The sequence below is a fragment of the Mytilus galloprovincialis genome, chromosome 1, assembly GCF_965363235.1.
Source record: "Mytilus galloprovincialis chromosome 1, xbMytGall1.hap1.1, whole genome shotgun sequence".
Taxonomy (NCBI): Eukaryota; Metazoa; Mollusca; class Bivalvia; order Mytilida; family Mytilidae; genus Mytilus; species Mytilus galloprovincialis.
The window spans coordinates 80006475-80022354 of NC_134838.1; the positions used below are offsets into that span (position 1 = coordinate 80006475).

The 15880-nt window shown below is 31.0% G+C and overlaps 1 protein-coding gene across 1 annotated transcript; it reads left to right on the forward strand.

Annotated features, from left to right (window-relative positions):
* The first annotated feature begins 797 nt into the window (after window positions 1-797).
* On the forward strand, window positions 798-6997 carry LOC143045856 (NXPE family member 4-like). The gene is made up of 3 exons (XM_076218703.1): window positions 798-1449; window positions 2846-2895; window positions 6190-6997. Exons 1-3 carry the CDS (start codon window positions 860-862, stop codon window positions 6978-6980), a joined length of 1431 nt encoding a protein of 476 aa, XP_076074818.1. The 5' UTR covers window positions 798-859; the 3' UTR covers window positions 6981-6997.
* The last annotated feature ends 8883 nt before the right edge of the window (window positions 6998-15880 follow it).

Genomic DNA, 15880 nt, shown 5'->3' on the forward strand with positions numbered 1-15880 from the left:
TCGACAATAAATGTCTCTTCAGTGATGTTAGGGATCGAAACGGTATTTGGAAGGCCATATAAAAAGTACCCTCATTTTTTAGAAAAATTACCCTCATTTTTAGATAGACTCTTGAATTTTAAGAGTCAATGAAGGATGAACGGATCATATAAACCGGAGGGAAAATATGATACAAGCCCAAACGAAAACATATAAACGAGTCTAAATTGAAAACTACGTTCAAACCTATGATTGCGTTGGATAAAAACCGCAATTTTTATACGTGTGCATGTAAAACAAATTTCGTTGTAGAAGGGTCTAAAAACAGCACAAACTAAACAAAACGCATTTGACTAACAGGTCGAACAACTGATGTTCTTTAACCCTGCTGACTGCTTTTGGCGATTGCCAAATAAAATTGATCACAAGATATGTTATAAAATGGATCTTAATATAAATTTAATACTAAACAGAAAAAAAACTTAACTTGTGGCCACGATGTTATGCCATAAACTTACGGTGTCAATATTGTTTTAGTACAACAGATCCGGATTTCAACAATAAATGTCTCTTCAGTGATCATGGTGATGTTAGGGATCGAAACGGTGTTTGGAAGGGCATATAAAAAGTACCCTCATTTTTTAGAAAAAGTACCCTCATTTTTAGATAGACTCTTGAATTTTAAGAGTCAATGTAGGATGAACGGATCATATAAACCGGAGGGAAAATATGATACAAGCCCAAACGAAAAAATATAAACTACGTTCATATATATATTTACACTTCGGTTGATTATTGTAGGTGTCAGATTTTGTGCATTGGATCCAAAAGAGAGATCTCAACGTTTACAGCTACTGACTTCAAGTATTATAAAAAATACATGAAGTATAAAAGCCTAGATTTCGGAAAATCTCTTGTTTATTTACCGAAATCTACAGTGGAAATAATGTACAATAAATCAGCTACGTTTACTACTGGTGATATCATAACGCTTAAAATAATACTCCATAATAAAAATGGTGACGTTTTAACTGATGGCGGTGATTTTATTAAAATTTGGATGTCTGAGAAAGGGAAAGGTGCAGGTTCAGCGGGGTATGTAGTAGATCATGGTAATGGTACGTATATCGGAGTGATAAAGGCATTATGGAGCGGATCTCCGAACATCAAAATTGCTATGTCATTTCAAAAAGAATCTATTGGACTATTTGTAAACTATCTATACAAGAATGGAATGTTGAGGACGTTAAAAGGAGTCTTTAAGAATGCTCGTGGAGAGACTGCTAAAGGTATCTGCGGGATTCACACACTGACAAAACTCGGCATCTGTGACTTTACATCAATGAATTATGGAATGAGATGGTTTTGTTCATTGCCAGATAAACCTGGGTTTACTTGTTCTGACTGGTATGCCCCAATTGGAGATAAGACGATACCTACATTTACAAAATCACAGAAGCAGTTCTTAAGGTAATACATTTTTATATTCAAGGAATTTCCGCATTTGAGGGAATATTTTCATTCAATGGTCGGTTTTCTTTTATTTTCATTACACATACATATTGTATTTTTTATGCTTTGAAGCTTTTAATTTCACAAGTACCACTTGAAAAAGAACCAGCAAATGAGGCTACGACAGTACAGTTATTGAGCAGCGATAGCTTCTATTTGAAGAGGAGAAAACTTTAAAAAAAATCAGTTTAAATTATGAACCTAATAGTCAATATTTCAATAGTTAACCTTAGAAATTATCTAAGAACTTCGTAAAGATATTCTATATGTTGGAAAATACAAACAGAAAGTAAGCCAACCATGATATAAAAAAATGCTTTTCTGCAGATTGCATTGAGTGTGTAGCTTAATATAATATCTTTGGTTAGCTTGCTTGCTAGCTGAACGATGAAGTCATTACATGTATAAGTTATGTAAACTACCCTCCTTTAAGAGTAGCCTAGTACGACAGATAACCAATCTATCTGTCTGTAGGACTAGGCTGCTTCGAAAGGAGGGTAGTGTACCTAACCTAATAATGACTTCATCGTTCACCTAGCAAGCAAGCTAACCAAAGTTATTACATTAAGCTACACACTCAATGCAATCTGCAGAAAATCATTTTTTTATATCATGGTTGGCTAACTTCCTGTTTGTCTCTTCAAACATATAGAATATCTATACGAAGTTCTTAGATAATTACTAAAGTTTAGGTGGGAACGAAATAGAATCTTCAGTGAACGCCATAGTATCTTGAGGAACTGACATATTCTTATTCTTTCATGACCGCATTCTGCCACCGTAAAATATACTGATAAGAAAGTAAATGTATGGTCCTATACATATAAACCTGTCGATATTCATACTGTGGCATTGCATAGTCTTTCTCAAATAAGTCATGACGTCCTTATGATTCAGATTTTAGTCTCAGAAGGATACGACATTATTACTTTTTTAACTGTTTCATTGGCTCACAAAACAGATTTCAAAGAAAGAATGTCTGTACTAAATTATAATCCTGGTACGTTTGATAACTATTTGCATTTCAATATGTGTGACGTCATGTGAAGTTGTAAGAACTTGACATACAAAGGGTCATAAAGAATGCATTTGCAAATTAAAAGGAATAACCTTTGTGCATGTATCTGAGCCATGCAAATGCATAAACAATCTGTATAATCTAAACTATTTTTTACTACACATTTCTTGTTCTTTTATTGTAAAATATATTTAAGAGATGTATTATATATGTGTGATTCGATTGAAAAGATGTATTCATATACGACCTTTGTGATTTGCTCTTAGTGACGGTTTGACATACATTTTTATATGATCGTTTGTAAACATAATATAAAACAAATGTTTATACTTGCAGTTCTACTAGACATAAACTCATCAAGGAAATTAAAGTTGATGTACTTGGTGGTAAGTTATTAAAGTAACCATGGTAACAGGTAATATCTCTTGCACAATTTATTGTTATTTAAGGTAACTGGGGTGTCTTCCTCCATTTTGAATGTTGAAGTAGCATAAAACAAAAGGTTTAGATCTTTTTTTTTTTTTAAATGTGCAAATTTTAAGAGTAATGTGTACTTGGTGGGTAAGACTTTTCATGTTACAATGTAGTATAGAAAATTTGTGTTTTGTCATATTTACGGCTGTATTTTCTATAAAAAAACACATATTTTTGGTTGATTTTTTTTCAACTTTGCCACATACGGGGATATAACTCAGATAGTAGATGAGATACATGTAACTCGGATAAAGTAATTTTTACAATATAGTGTTGGGAATTTACCAACCTTAATCTCTAGCAAAAAAGCAAATACGGTGAACCATTTTTTTCTTTCTTTCATTTGAAGACATGTTATATTAGCTATCTTCTCACATTTTGTCTTTAAAGTCTATGGCGTAGTTTTCTTTTTATAAAAAAAAATCCATTGGATTTTCCCTGCGTTATTTATACAAACTATTGCACAACCTGTAGCATGAAAATGTCTGTTGACCAATACTTTTTATTAGATTTTGAAAAAAAACATGATAAGTGATACTTTCTTTTCAGAAGTAAACATAATAAAATTAGAAGTTGATTTAAGGTAGCACAATACAAAGATTTTATAACTCCAACTCCCAAGTTTTAAAATGCTGTAACTTTCTTAATAATGCTTGAAAATTAATAAAAGTGGTAGTTTTGGATAGCTAACAGATTATTCTTTTAAATTAATGCAATGTTAGTATTATGCATCAATTATGTAACCAATTATAATGTTAACTGTGTCTTAAATGTTTTTCACCAAATTTCCACTTTCAAATGAAATTAGCTTCTGCGTAGGTATCCCTAGAGGGTTGATTTTATTATATGTTGTTCCTATAGCCATGATCTACAAAATGAAAGGGTGTCTCAGATTTCAGATAGAATGTATAAAACAAATTTTACAACGGATCAAACATTATCTTCTTTTATGTGGTTAGGATGTTTACACACAATTAGAGATTTATGAGAGAATGGAATACCATAAGGAAAATTTGAGTCACCCTTATGAAGCCCATGATGACTTTGTGTTGATTAAGATTTCGTTAAAATTTTCTGTATAGCTTAAGAGATGATAGAGCTAAATTCATTCAAGTGAACTGACCTAGATTTTGCCACTAATTACATAATAATTGATTGCATAATGATTGCATAATAAAAATATTGCAACCATTCAAAAGATTAATCTTTTATCTATCTATATATACCTCTTTTATTATTGTCTATGCATTCATAAGAAAGTTACAGCATTTTAACGGTTAGTGATTGGAAGTAAAAAAATCTTTGTGTTGTGCTACCTTAAATTGAATTCGTTTTGAATCAATTATTATCTTTATGGGAAATACAACAAATTAACCACCCTGTTACTGACACCAATGACAATAAAAAGTAAAATCACAAAAAAACTGAACTCCGAGAAAAATTCAATTTGAAAGTCCCTAAGCACATGTCAAAATCAAATTACAAAACAAATCGAACGAGTGGACAACAACAATTCCTTACTTGGTACAGGCATTATTTGCTTATTTGCTTAAGGAAATACTTTAGAGCATGTTTGTCAATCTTATCCTTTGGGGACAGTTTCAATGTTTTCTAAATAGATATAAGAAGATGTGATATGAGTGCCACGATGACAACTTTTGTGTCACATGTTGTAAAAAAGTAAACCACTTTAGATCAAAGTATTGCTTTCAACACGAAGCCCCCAAATGACTAGTGTAAAACCCTTTAAACAGGTATAATTTATATTAAAAACGAGAAACTAGAAACACTTGAGCCACATCAACAAACTAAATGCACTGAACAATAGGTTCCTGACATAGGACAGTTGCAAGGAAATGCAGCGGGTTAAAACGTTTAAACAGGCACCAACATTCATCCTAGCCTTAATGTAATATCGTAACATAGACAGACGGACTATTAAATATCAACTGAAATAGTTTAACTCAATCAAAAGACATATCAACAAAAACGAGTAAACATACACTGAACAAATAAATTTGATCTATGACACAATAAAAACACAATATTTATAAAAACAAAGGGGGATATAAAACAGTGTTAGAAAGACAACTATAACCTTGGTCAACATGACGTTTAATAAAAAAAAAAGTTCACAAGTAAACATTATAATTTTGTTGAAAGCAGAAAATGGATTACGGAAATATGTTTTACTAAAATAAATAAATTTGTTGTTCATAGCTCGAGAGCAGAAGTGTATGCATAATATTTTGAAATAATCACTATTTCGGAGTAAAATACATGTCGGATGTGTAAGTAAATTGGCCAATTTGGCTGCCAACACTAGATTCAATCACCAACTATATTTTTTTTTAAATGGGAATTTTTGAGGAACCTTGACCTTTAATCTGTTGGCCCCAAATTCAAAAGGAATCTTCTACTGCACTATATTTTTAAAAAAGGGCACATCGAGTAACCATTTCAAAACTGCTTTCCCTTAAAAAATATTTTCGGAACAATTTTCATGACTTTGACCTTAAAATCAATAGAATATTTTACTTCACTTAATATTCAATCTGTATAAGTTTTATTTCAATGAAGTTAATGACATCCATGTTATCATCCTGATATCTTTTTCCTGTTTCCAGTGACCTTGTACTTCGATCTATTGACCCAAACATTGATTTATTTTTCTTTCGATATATCTCCCATCTGTTTAAGGGACGACATCAAAAGTTCAATGAAGGATAAAAAACTTAATTCACATAGTTTTTTCACTGACCCCCCCCCCCCCCCCCACCCCCCTCTTAACTTAATTTGGGAAAAATTGATTGACCCATATGGATATATGTAAAAATCAATGTCGGATAACCAAATGTTGCAGCTGTTCAACCCCCCCCCCCCCAAACTATTTGAATTAAGTTTTTTTTATCTTACATTGATCTTTTGATGTCGTCCCTAAGTCTCAATACAATCGAACAAGGTAAACTCAAGGTATCAATTAGAAAATATTATTTTGGAAACACGGATGATAGTGACTAACATAAGGACAAACAAGTTTTCATGGCGCTTTAAAAAAAATATTCATACACAAAAAATAAATCTAATGTATAATCCTTAACAAATTTATTATATTCATGTGAAGCTTGTAACATGTCTGTTTAATATGAAGATAGTTGCATTTTTGGGGACACTTAATTTGTGTATAATTGTTTTTCTTTTTGCAGATAAAACCATAGGTCATCCAGAGCACTCGTGTAGTCTAATAAATCCTTCAGTCACATGGAACATTTCGTCCCCAGTTGGATATTTTTATAATAAAAAGTGGAATAATCTGCTATGTCAAAAAAAAGTTGAACCAAGTTATAACAGGTATTTAGCCTGTCTAAGAAATCGGGAAATTTACATGGTGGGAGATTCTACAATGAGAGAATGGCTTTTATCAATTGCTGATCTTTTAAATCTTGCACTCTCGGTTAAACGGACAGCAGATGCTCTAAAAGGTTATCATCAACCAATTAAAGCGTTTAGTACAAATAAGAGAAACAACATTACTGTTACATGGGCTGCGCATGAGTTCCCATTTTTCACCTATTTACGGAATGCGACAATACATCATTTCAAACCTGCAAGCTATCATCTTAACGTAATACGTTCTAAAAATCCGATCGTAGTGCTGCATTTGTATATACATATAGGTTATGCTCCATTGTCAGTTTATGAAGAACATGTAATGAACGCCAAAGACGCTATAGTTAAATTCTTGGATCGTGTGTCTGGCGCAAAAATATTCATTAAAGGTCCACATTACTTCGAACATAATAATGAAGGTGTTCCGTATGATTTTGTGAGATATTTGCAGGATAAAATGATATTCAAAATTTTCGACAATATCAAACATAAGGTTGTGTATTTAAACGAATGGGATATCACAGTTTCTTCAGAAAATAAAGATGTGCATCCATCTTACGATTTAAGAAAACCAATGATACATGAACTACTGTCATATGTGTGTTAATATTTGCAACTAACAGACTATCCTCCTATATGTTATTATATAACTTATTATAATAAAACTGTTTTATTTTATGTATATACGTCAAATTGTTTATATACTTTTTATTGTGTAGGATAAAGGCTGATTTGACAGCAATTAAACACAGAACGTGTCATAAATTCACTGCACTACTTAATAAAAAGAAAAACAAGTTGCTATCTTTAAAAAAAAGAAATGTAATAGTGAACCCAAATGCCTGTTTTATACGAAAGGTCAGATAATGGTTAAATAAAGATCTGTGCTTACAGTACCTTTTTTGTTTGTTGATTAAATGAAAGTAACAGTTGTATACCGCTGTTCAATTGCTATTAATCGATTAAGCAAAAATAAGTACTTGTAACAAACTAAAACGGAGTAAATCATTCTATATAATATAGAAACTGACATGGATTGTCAATGTAACTGCTGTTAAATATGGGGCAAAATATTTTTGTTAAAATAATCCCATTTCCATCTCCGTCCCTCTCTTTGGTCCGAAAGATAACATTCTTGATAAGAGTCACCTACGCAGAAGAGCATTATTTGTAGTGGTTTCCTCTTGCCACCTTTCGGCGCAAGCCAACTATTATCCATGTGCGAAAAAAGAGGGAGGAACGTTCACTGCATATTATATATCCCTCAAAACAACAACTGATAATACTTTTTCCCGCATTTTCTGTTGATAATTGATACATGTACCTTTGTATAAAATGATTACAAAAATGTATATTGGGCCAGATTATTTATTTTGCTTGTGTGATAAGACTATTATAAAATGGGAGCCGGAATATTTATTTCTAGAATCTCCCAGACACCACCTTAGAATCAAATGAATGTCCACTAATATATTATGTGATTTTGTTCAAAATATATAATAAACAGATCAATACATAAATTAACATTAAGTGGTAACATTTGGTCAAATAATACATCATTATGTTAAAACAGTAATCGAAAGTTAGATTATTACAGAGCAATACACAGGAGTGGTAACATAAGTCCAGAACATATGTTCAGTATATTTATAATTTTATATGTGATAACACAAGATATTTTATATCTAAAATATGACAGGCTTCCACCTCAGATTCGCATGCGTTATCACCACTAGACCAATACCAACCCTCGGGACCTTTGGTCCTCATGAATGATATTGGTGTCTCATGGGTGGTGATACAGCATGCGATACCGATTGATATTTGTTTCTCGTGGTGATACAGCATGCAATACGGATTTTGCCATTTATTATATCAGTTTGAAATGCAGATGGAAAAGAACAAAGGAAAGTAAGTTAAAAAAAATATTTGCTAAATAATATTAATGCTTAGATGTCACCTAAAATAAAGTTCTAGCGGTATCTCTTAATTCTGTATTTACAACTTGTTAGGCCAATACCTCTTTACTTAATGTTTGTCCATTATTCTTTTACCTTTATATTCTTAAAACAACCCAATTGTCTCTATTCCTCATATTTTCCCCATTATTCAAAATTATGTAAAACTCATCCAAACCTTCATTTATATACTAGAAAAAAGAAGATGTTGTATGATTGACAATGAGACAACTGGTCACAAGAGACCAAAAAAAGAGGGACGAAAGATACCAAAGGGACAGTCAAACTCATAAATCTAAAACAAACTGACAACGCCATGGCTAAAAATGAAAAAGACAAACAAACAACAGCACACACGACACAACATAGAAAACTAAAGAATAAACAACACGAACCCCACCAAAAAACTAGGGGTGATCTCAGGTGCTCCGGAAGGGTAAACAGATCCTGTTCCACACACAGCACCCGTCGTGTTGCTTACACTACTGGACGAAAAAACAACTGTCCATACCAGTAACAGTCGTTCTAAGACTAATAATGTTTGTTACAGTTGTAACAGTTGTTAAATTTCACTGCTGCAGTTATTTTGTAACTGTCCCAACTTTAAAATTGTTTGTCTATAACATAAATCGACTGCCACAACGCAAGGAATAACTGTCACAGTCAATAAAGGACTGATACAACTATTTCAAAGTTGTAACAGTTGAAAAACGTTGCAACAGTCATAAATAAACTGATTAAACGCCTAAAGGATTGTCACAGTCGTAATAAAACTGATGCAACCATTTGAAAGTTGTAACAGTTATTTAGTAACTGTCCCAACACGGAAAACGTTGAAACAGTTTTAAACAAACTGTTTAAACGCTGAAAAGGTTGTAACAGTGAAAATATGATAGCTACAACCATTGTTTAGTCATAGCTAATTCATAAGCGTCGTAACTTCCAAACATTGATCGTCATGTCGACTTAAAAGTCACGGATACAAAATGTCTGACAGTCAGCGATATAGGTTAAATTATTTGTAAAACAATTTTACCGTGTGAAATATAAGGTTGTGACAAAGAGAAACAACTATCACTCCCATTTAATACATTAATTGTAGATAGATACTGATTTTAAAAAAAAATAGTATTTTGAAATATTTGCCGCTGAACACATTTTTTGTATTCCTCGGTTATTTAGTGAATGTGCTGAATTGATATAATTTTTTAACACTCCCTCGCCTCTAATCTCTTCGAACAAATAAAATCGGAACCAGCACTAGATACGTCCCATTTCACTAGATAATAGATAACTACTAACAGATATAAATCGAAAAAGGTTACCCAATATATTCGTAACCAAATGTACATGTATCCTTAACTTTATTAACAGTTGACAATTTTTCAATATTATCTAAATAACAAATTTAATTATTTTCTTTTTTAAATTAGTTAGGTGTGAAATCATTCATGCATACAAGGTTGTTTTCAATACCCGTAGTTTTACGAATCACATTACTTCATAATAACGGTCAACATACACGATATACCTAGCGGGGAACTCCTAATATACACACTTGTCAAACTTATCCCCATATTAAACTGCCTAATATTTTCTTGAGGGCTTATTTCACACACTTATTCTGAGCTTATATTTGGGGCTACATTTTTTTTCTTGTAAAATTATAAATATTGCCGTATTAACCATTTTGATTTCTATACATACAAAAAAAAATCAAAGCTATGATGAACATTTAACACATCTTTTGCAGCTATGGAAAAAAATATTAAATCTATCTAAATTTAATTTATTTTATTTTACCGTATTTTATTATTTAATAGTTCAAAATTAACTCTACTTTGTATTGTATGTTGTACCGAATGGTCTATTTGAAGTTCAAATGTACTTGATACACATGATACATGTAAATAGCACTTCAGCATTCATGATTGAGGTAAAACATATTATCACTCGCGAGAAAAAAACATATTTTCACCGGATTTTTCTCAACCAATCTACCATACATATTATGTAAAAAAAGTATTTGTAGATACTAGTAGATGGACGTACTGTACAAGACCCGACAAACTAACTAGCGCCAGTAAAATTTTAAATGTTCAAAACAAGAAAACTCGCATTGTTTCAGACACGGAAATCAAATCTTCTTTAATTTATTCACATCACGGTTTAGAACTTGTTGTATTCTTTCAACTCCGATCTTAGACTTTTTTTCTATAGACTGACATCGGATTCTCTTATGTGGTTTCAGTTGATCAGATGTCGTACTAACGTTTATCCAAAATATTCTTCCCATTTCAATTTTTCAAATTCAAATTATTTAATCATATATCCTATATTCATTGCAACTCTTTTTCTGATAGAAGGCCACTGTGTGTGTGTAATAAGTATAGCTGTATCAATAATTGGCATTGAAATCTTTCTTGCATATGTTTTTTTCGATATTTTATTCCGAAAAGAATCGTTGTGTACGGTATTTAGCTGACCACATAAATCCTTCTTTGAGCAATCCTGACACCCCTCGGTGTGTTCTGATAAGAAAAACCTTAAAATATACATTATCTATAACCTATTTGCACATTTACAAGTTAATTGTTCTTATTAGAATATATAAGTTGTCTTATAAATAGGGAAAAATCGATGCGAAAATTATTTTGGAGCAGGAATTTCAGATGTTGAGACGTGTACACTGAATGTTGATAAAACAAAACAAAGATTTTCGTTACCGTGTTAGTTCAAAATCGATCATGCCCGCTTGGTTAGTACCTATATCCGCTGTACGATGATACACGGTGGTATAAGTCTTTGGTTAACCACAATATATTTGTCATCACTTATGTATCAATGTTGATTTTGTATAAAAATCAAACTTGGGTTTCTCATATAAACTTGTTTACATTGTGTTACATCATCCAATATAGCTAGTTCCGTTATAGGTTTTTCCTTATCACACTTATGCGGTACATGTACTGATTTTGCTCATTGTTGAAGGTTGTGCAGTTACTAACAATTACATCTCTTGGTCTACGGTTGATGGTCGTCTTATTGAAATTCATACCACATCTCCTTATTCTGGTTATCGTACATTATACAATGTACATGTTATACAAGACTGTAATACCTAGTATTATCAAATGAATTATAACAATTGTTGATAGTTGTCAGACTTTTGTTATCAAAAAGCAGCTACATGTGTATAATCAATATGGTAGACATGATCAATGGTGTCAGATGTAAACAAGAGTGACTGTGCACATATGCTGAAATGTCATGTTTGCTTTGCCTATATACATGTATGAAGGTTTTGCTACAAGTATCACACAAACTTTCCATTTTAATAACCTTTGAAAATGAAGTCACAGTCAAATTAACCAAGCCAGACAGATGATGAACACCCAACAAACTGACATTCCATACACAAAATTTAGTGATTTATAGCATCTGTGAAATAAACTTACATGTATAAACATTCTTAACATCCAAACCATGAAAACTAAACATTGCCCAATGAAACATTAAATGAGGTCATGGTCAGATTTAAAGCCTGACAATCAAACTTGTACAACTTATGAATATCTAATATGCCAAAAAATAGTGATTCTATACATGTCATGCATGTACATGTTATTGTATCTACCATATTGATTATACACATGTAGCATGATTTTTTTATTAGTTGTTAGTGGCTTTGAATTAGCTGTCAGATAACTGCGAGTACTCTCAGATTTGTTCATTGTGTCTTTTTGTGTCGGGATGTATAAGTACCCGGCCACGTCCACTTGTATTTTTGTCCATCTGATGAGTTAAGCCTTTTTCAACTGATTTTTATAGTTCGTTCTTATGTTGTACTGTTATAACACTGTCCCAGGTTAGGGGGAGGCTTTGGATCCCGCTAACATGTTTAACCCCGCCACATTATTTATGTATGTGCCTGTCCCAAGTCATAAAGAGAAAACTAAGCATTAACAGACTTTTTGTTAGATACATTTGCTAACAATATATATTATTTTGATAAAAAGAAACAACTGGGACTGATTCATTGAATACCATGAACCAATATATTTCATAGACGTGATAAAGATTTTTTTTTAACTGGGTAGGTCATGTAGGTAGGGTAACTGGAACCACACCATCATATATTTTTATTTGGCCCAAGAGGAAAAAATAATTTCTGGAACTATAAATGAATATTATGAATATAGAAACATAAACTGAGAATACTGTTATCATGGTTATAGTTTAATTGTATTCTCAGTCATGAATTCAACAATATTGACACAAAGAATAGGGTTGAAAAGAATATTTTATTCACCAAATAAGGACCTATAGCATACAAAAAATATAATACATTTTGTAATAAACAATAACGCACATATCATAATGGAAATAGAGTATTGCCACAACACGACAAATTACATTGAAAAAAATACATTTTTTTTTACGCCAAATGTGATGCTATCAAAATTTCTGGGGAGAACACTGCATTGTTCAATGAACCATGACATTTTCAATGAGGTCCAAATCTGATGTAAGTCTTGAAATTAAACATATTCAACTTACACTTATTTCATACACCAAATATATAGTTGACCTACTATTCGTACTGCTTGTAGTATTTTACATGTCTGAGAAATAAACTTGACAAATTACATGGAACTTAAGTAACCTTAATCACTGATCCATGAAATAAAGATTATAAAGTCAAGATCAGGTGAACCCTGCCTGACAGACAATGAGACATGTAGACCTTTCAAGATGCCTATATATAAATATACCATATAAATTTATCTAATAACTCAATTAATATACTTGTTATACATGTAAGACTTAGAGTGTATTTCACTGTATGACTGTTCAAACAGTAATAATTTTTTTTCAAACAGTTACATGTACATGCCATGCATGTAGTGTACATGTACTATGAAAACTGGGTAGAGCTTGAAGAGTGCAACGGACAAGTCACTAACAGAAACTTCATAACATAAAGACGTATCCAGATCTTTAAGCTTCTAAAATGTATCTGGTGAAGCTTTATACAAAAGGTTACGTGGTAGGCACTGCCAGATTGTAATACCTAATTCTTGCATACTTCAACTTTTGTTGCAGGAGGGACACTAAAATTATACTTTATAGTACATGCATGGTTTATTGAGGGGGGCAAGGGGGGTCCCAATAACAGCAAAACAGCAAATTGATTTGGCTTTTAACAGATAACAAGGAATTGAAATGGACAAAAACAGATAACAGTAAATGAAATATTAAAATAATTAAAGTCCTTGACAAATCCGGTATTTCTTATTAAGGGTATAATCCTTTGTAATGAATTCCATTAGCTATAAACATGGTTTTTAGAATTATGTATCTAGTTATGTATTTGGTATATTCTTGTCCGTCTGTCGTCAACATGTCGGACATTAACTCAAACACTCTTTAACCAATTTACATAAAACTTTGGGAAATTGTCAATATCTATTGACGTGAGCTCCCTATCGCTTTTTTTTTTTTTTATAAATTTTAGATTTTAATTTTCTGAGTAATGGGGTTTTATTCAATAAAAATGGTGGTTTTTTTCAGTTTTCTGATATATCAAAAATCCTTTCACAAATTTGCAAGGAATTTTGGTGAATTGTTTATATCTATTGACATGAGCTCCCTTTCAATTTTTATAAATTTTAGATTTTACGTTTCCGAATAATAATATAAATTCTATATATGGTGTGGTCTTTTTTCCTACATTAATGATTTTTTAAGTGTGACTGTGTACTTTCATTGAAGGGTTACTGTCTTATTGAGGCTCACACTTTATTTCATCAATTCTTTCAAGTCAGACATCATGGACATAGTTATTCCTCTCTAAAACACACAATGTTATTTCTTTTGTTCATCATGTTCATGTTAATATGAAATATATTAATACTACAAACATGACAAAGAAAAGTTTAAGGAATGAAAAAATAAAATAAATAAATAAATTCACTGTTACTATGTTATAAAGTATGGACTTTCTCTTTGTCCAGTGCATATAATGAATAAACCTTTATGATGTAACTATACTGCTCCAAGACTTAACCCTCCAGTTACTGTTTTAAATCCTTGAGTTTCATAAATTTTACATCTTTTGTGTTACCCTGTATACTTTTTATCACACCTTGCATTAAATAATGCTTTGCCAAGACAACACTTTTTTTATTTAATTTATTTATTTACCCAATTCTATTTTAATAAATCAATATTCAGATAACTTTTAAAATATGCATTTTTATATCCAAAATAATAGTACATGTAGTATATCCTGCTGTTTCATATATGTCATATATTTCTTAAATTATAATTTGTTTTGAAAAAGTTATCAAAATTTTGTAGAGGACAATTATATTCATGATAATTTGTGAACATCATTATAAAATCATCTTCGATATACCCATGACAGATTAAATGTCATTCCCAAGGCAATAAACTAATTGTGTCTTAATTTGTATATTAGTTACATCATGTATATCAGAATTTATGGTTATTACCTATCCACTGTTAACATCCTGATTACTACCTATTTTAATGTCACATTTGCATGGTCAAGTTAAGTAAATATATTATAAATATTTTAATTATTTATTTTGAATTTGAATACAATTTTTTTTTAGACTAAATTAGTAGACATGTACATACATGACATACAATGCAGTTAACACAGTAAATTTTATGACAACTTACTTGATAATACAATACATTTGTATCTATAAAAAATATTTTGAGCTTCATAAAATACTTTTAAAAAAAAGCTTATACAATGTTAACCTAAAAAATATGCAAAAATATGCATACAGATAGATTTTTTTGTTATGTTTTTCTGACATATTGAATGTTAACATAAAATATTTACATAGAAAATGCAAAAAATCTGAAGTCAGATGATAATGCACATGATCAAATGAGATGTAGGATATATATCAATGATGCATTAACCCAACAGTTAGGCAACAATAAAGTAACCAAAACACAATTGAACATTTGTCGAAAAATATGACTCATAATTAGAAAGTCCTTTAATTATTGTGGAATAAATAAAGAGACCATTGAATGTTACTACTTGTAAGTTAGATAACATGTATGGCATAAATGAATTTTGAAAAACAATGCTAACAGGGCACATTTTATATAAAAATTTCACATGAAAATATATAGTTTAGGTTCAAACTGTTTACAAATTTTAGAGATTTAATATTCTATGTTAAATCTAAAAAGAATAAATTTATGATGCTAACTTTGCTCTTTTAACAATGTGTTTTTTTTCATTTCTTTTTAATTTAAAACAATGTAGCAATTAACATGATGAAATTCTAATAGATATTCTATTCATTGTAATTTTTAATTTGAGAAAAAAGACAACACCCTACACAACCCTTGTTCAATATATATATGAATCTTTAAGTACATGATAAAACAATTACTAATTGAATTATCACAATTTGTTTAATCAACTGTGTTTAAATGGCAACTGTTTATGACTCTGCACACTGTTTCAGAAACATTAATTCAATAATCTTGTTTT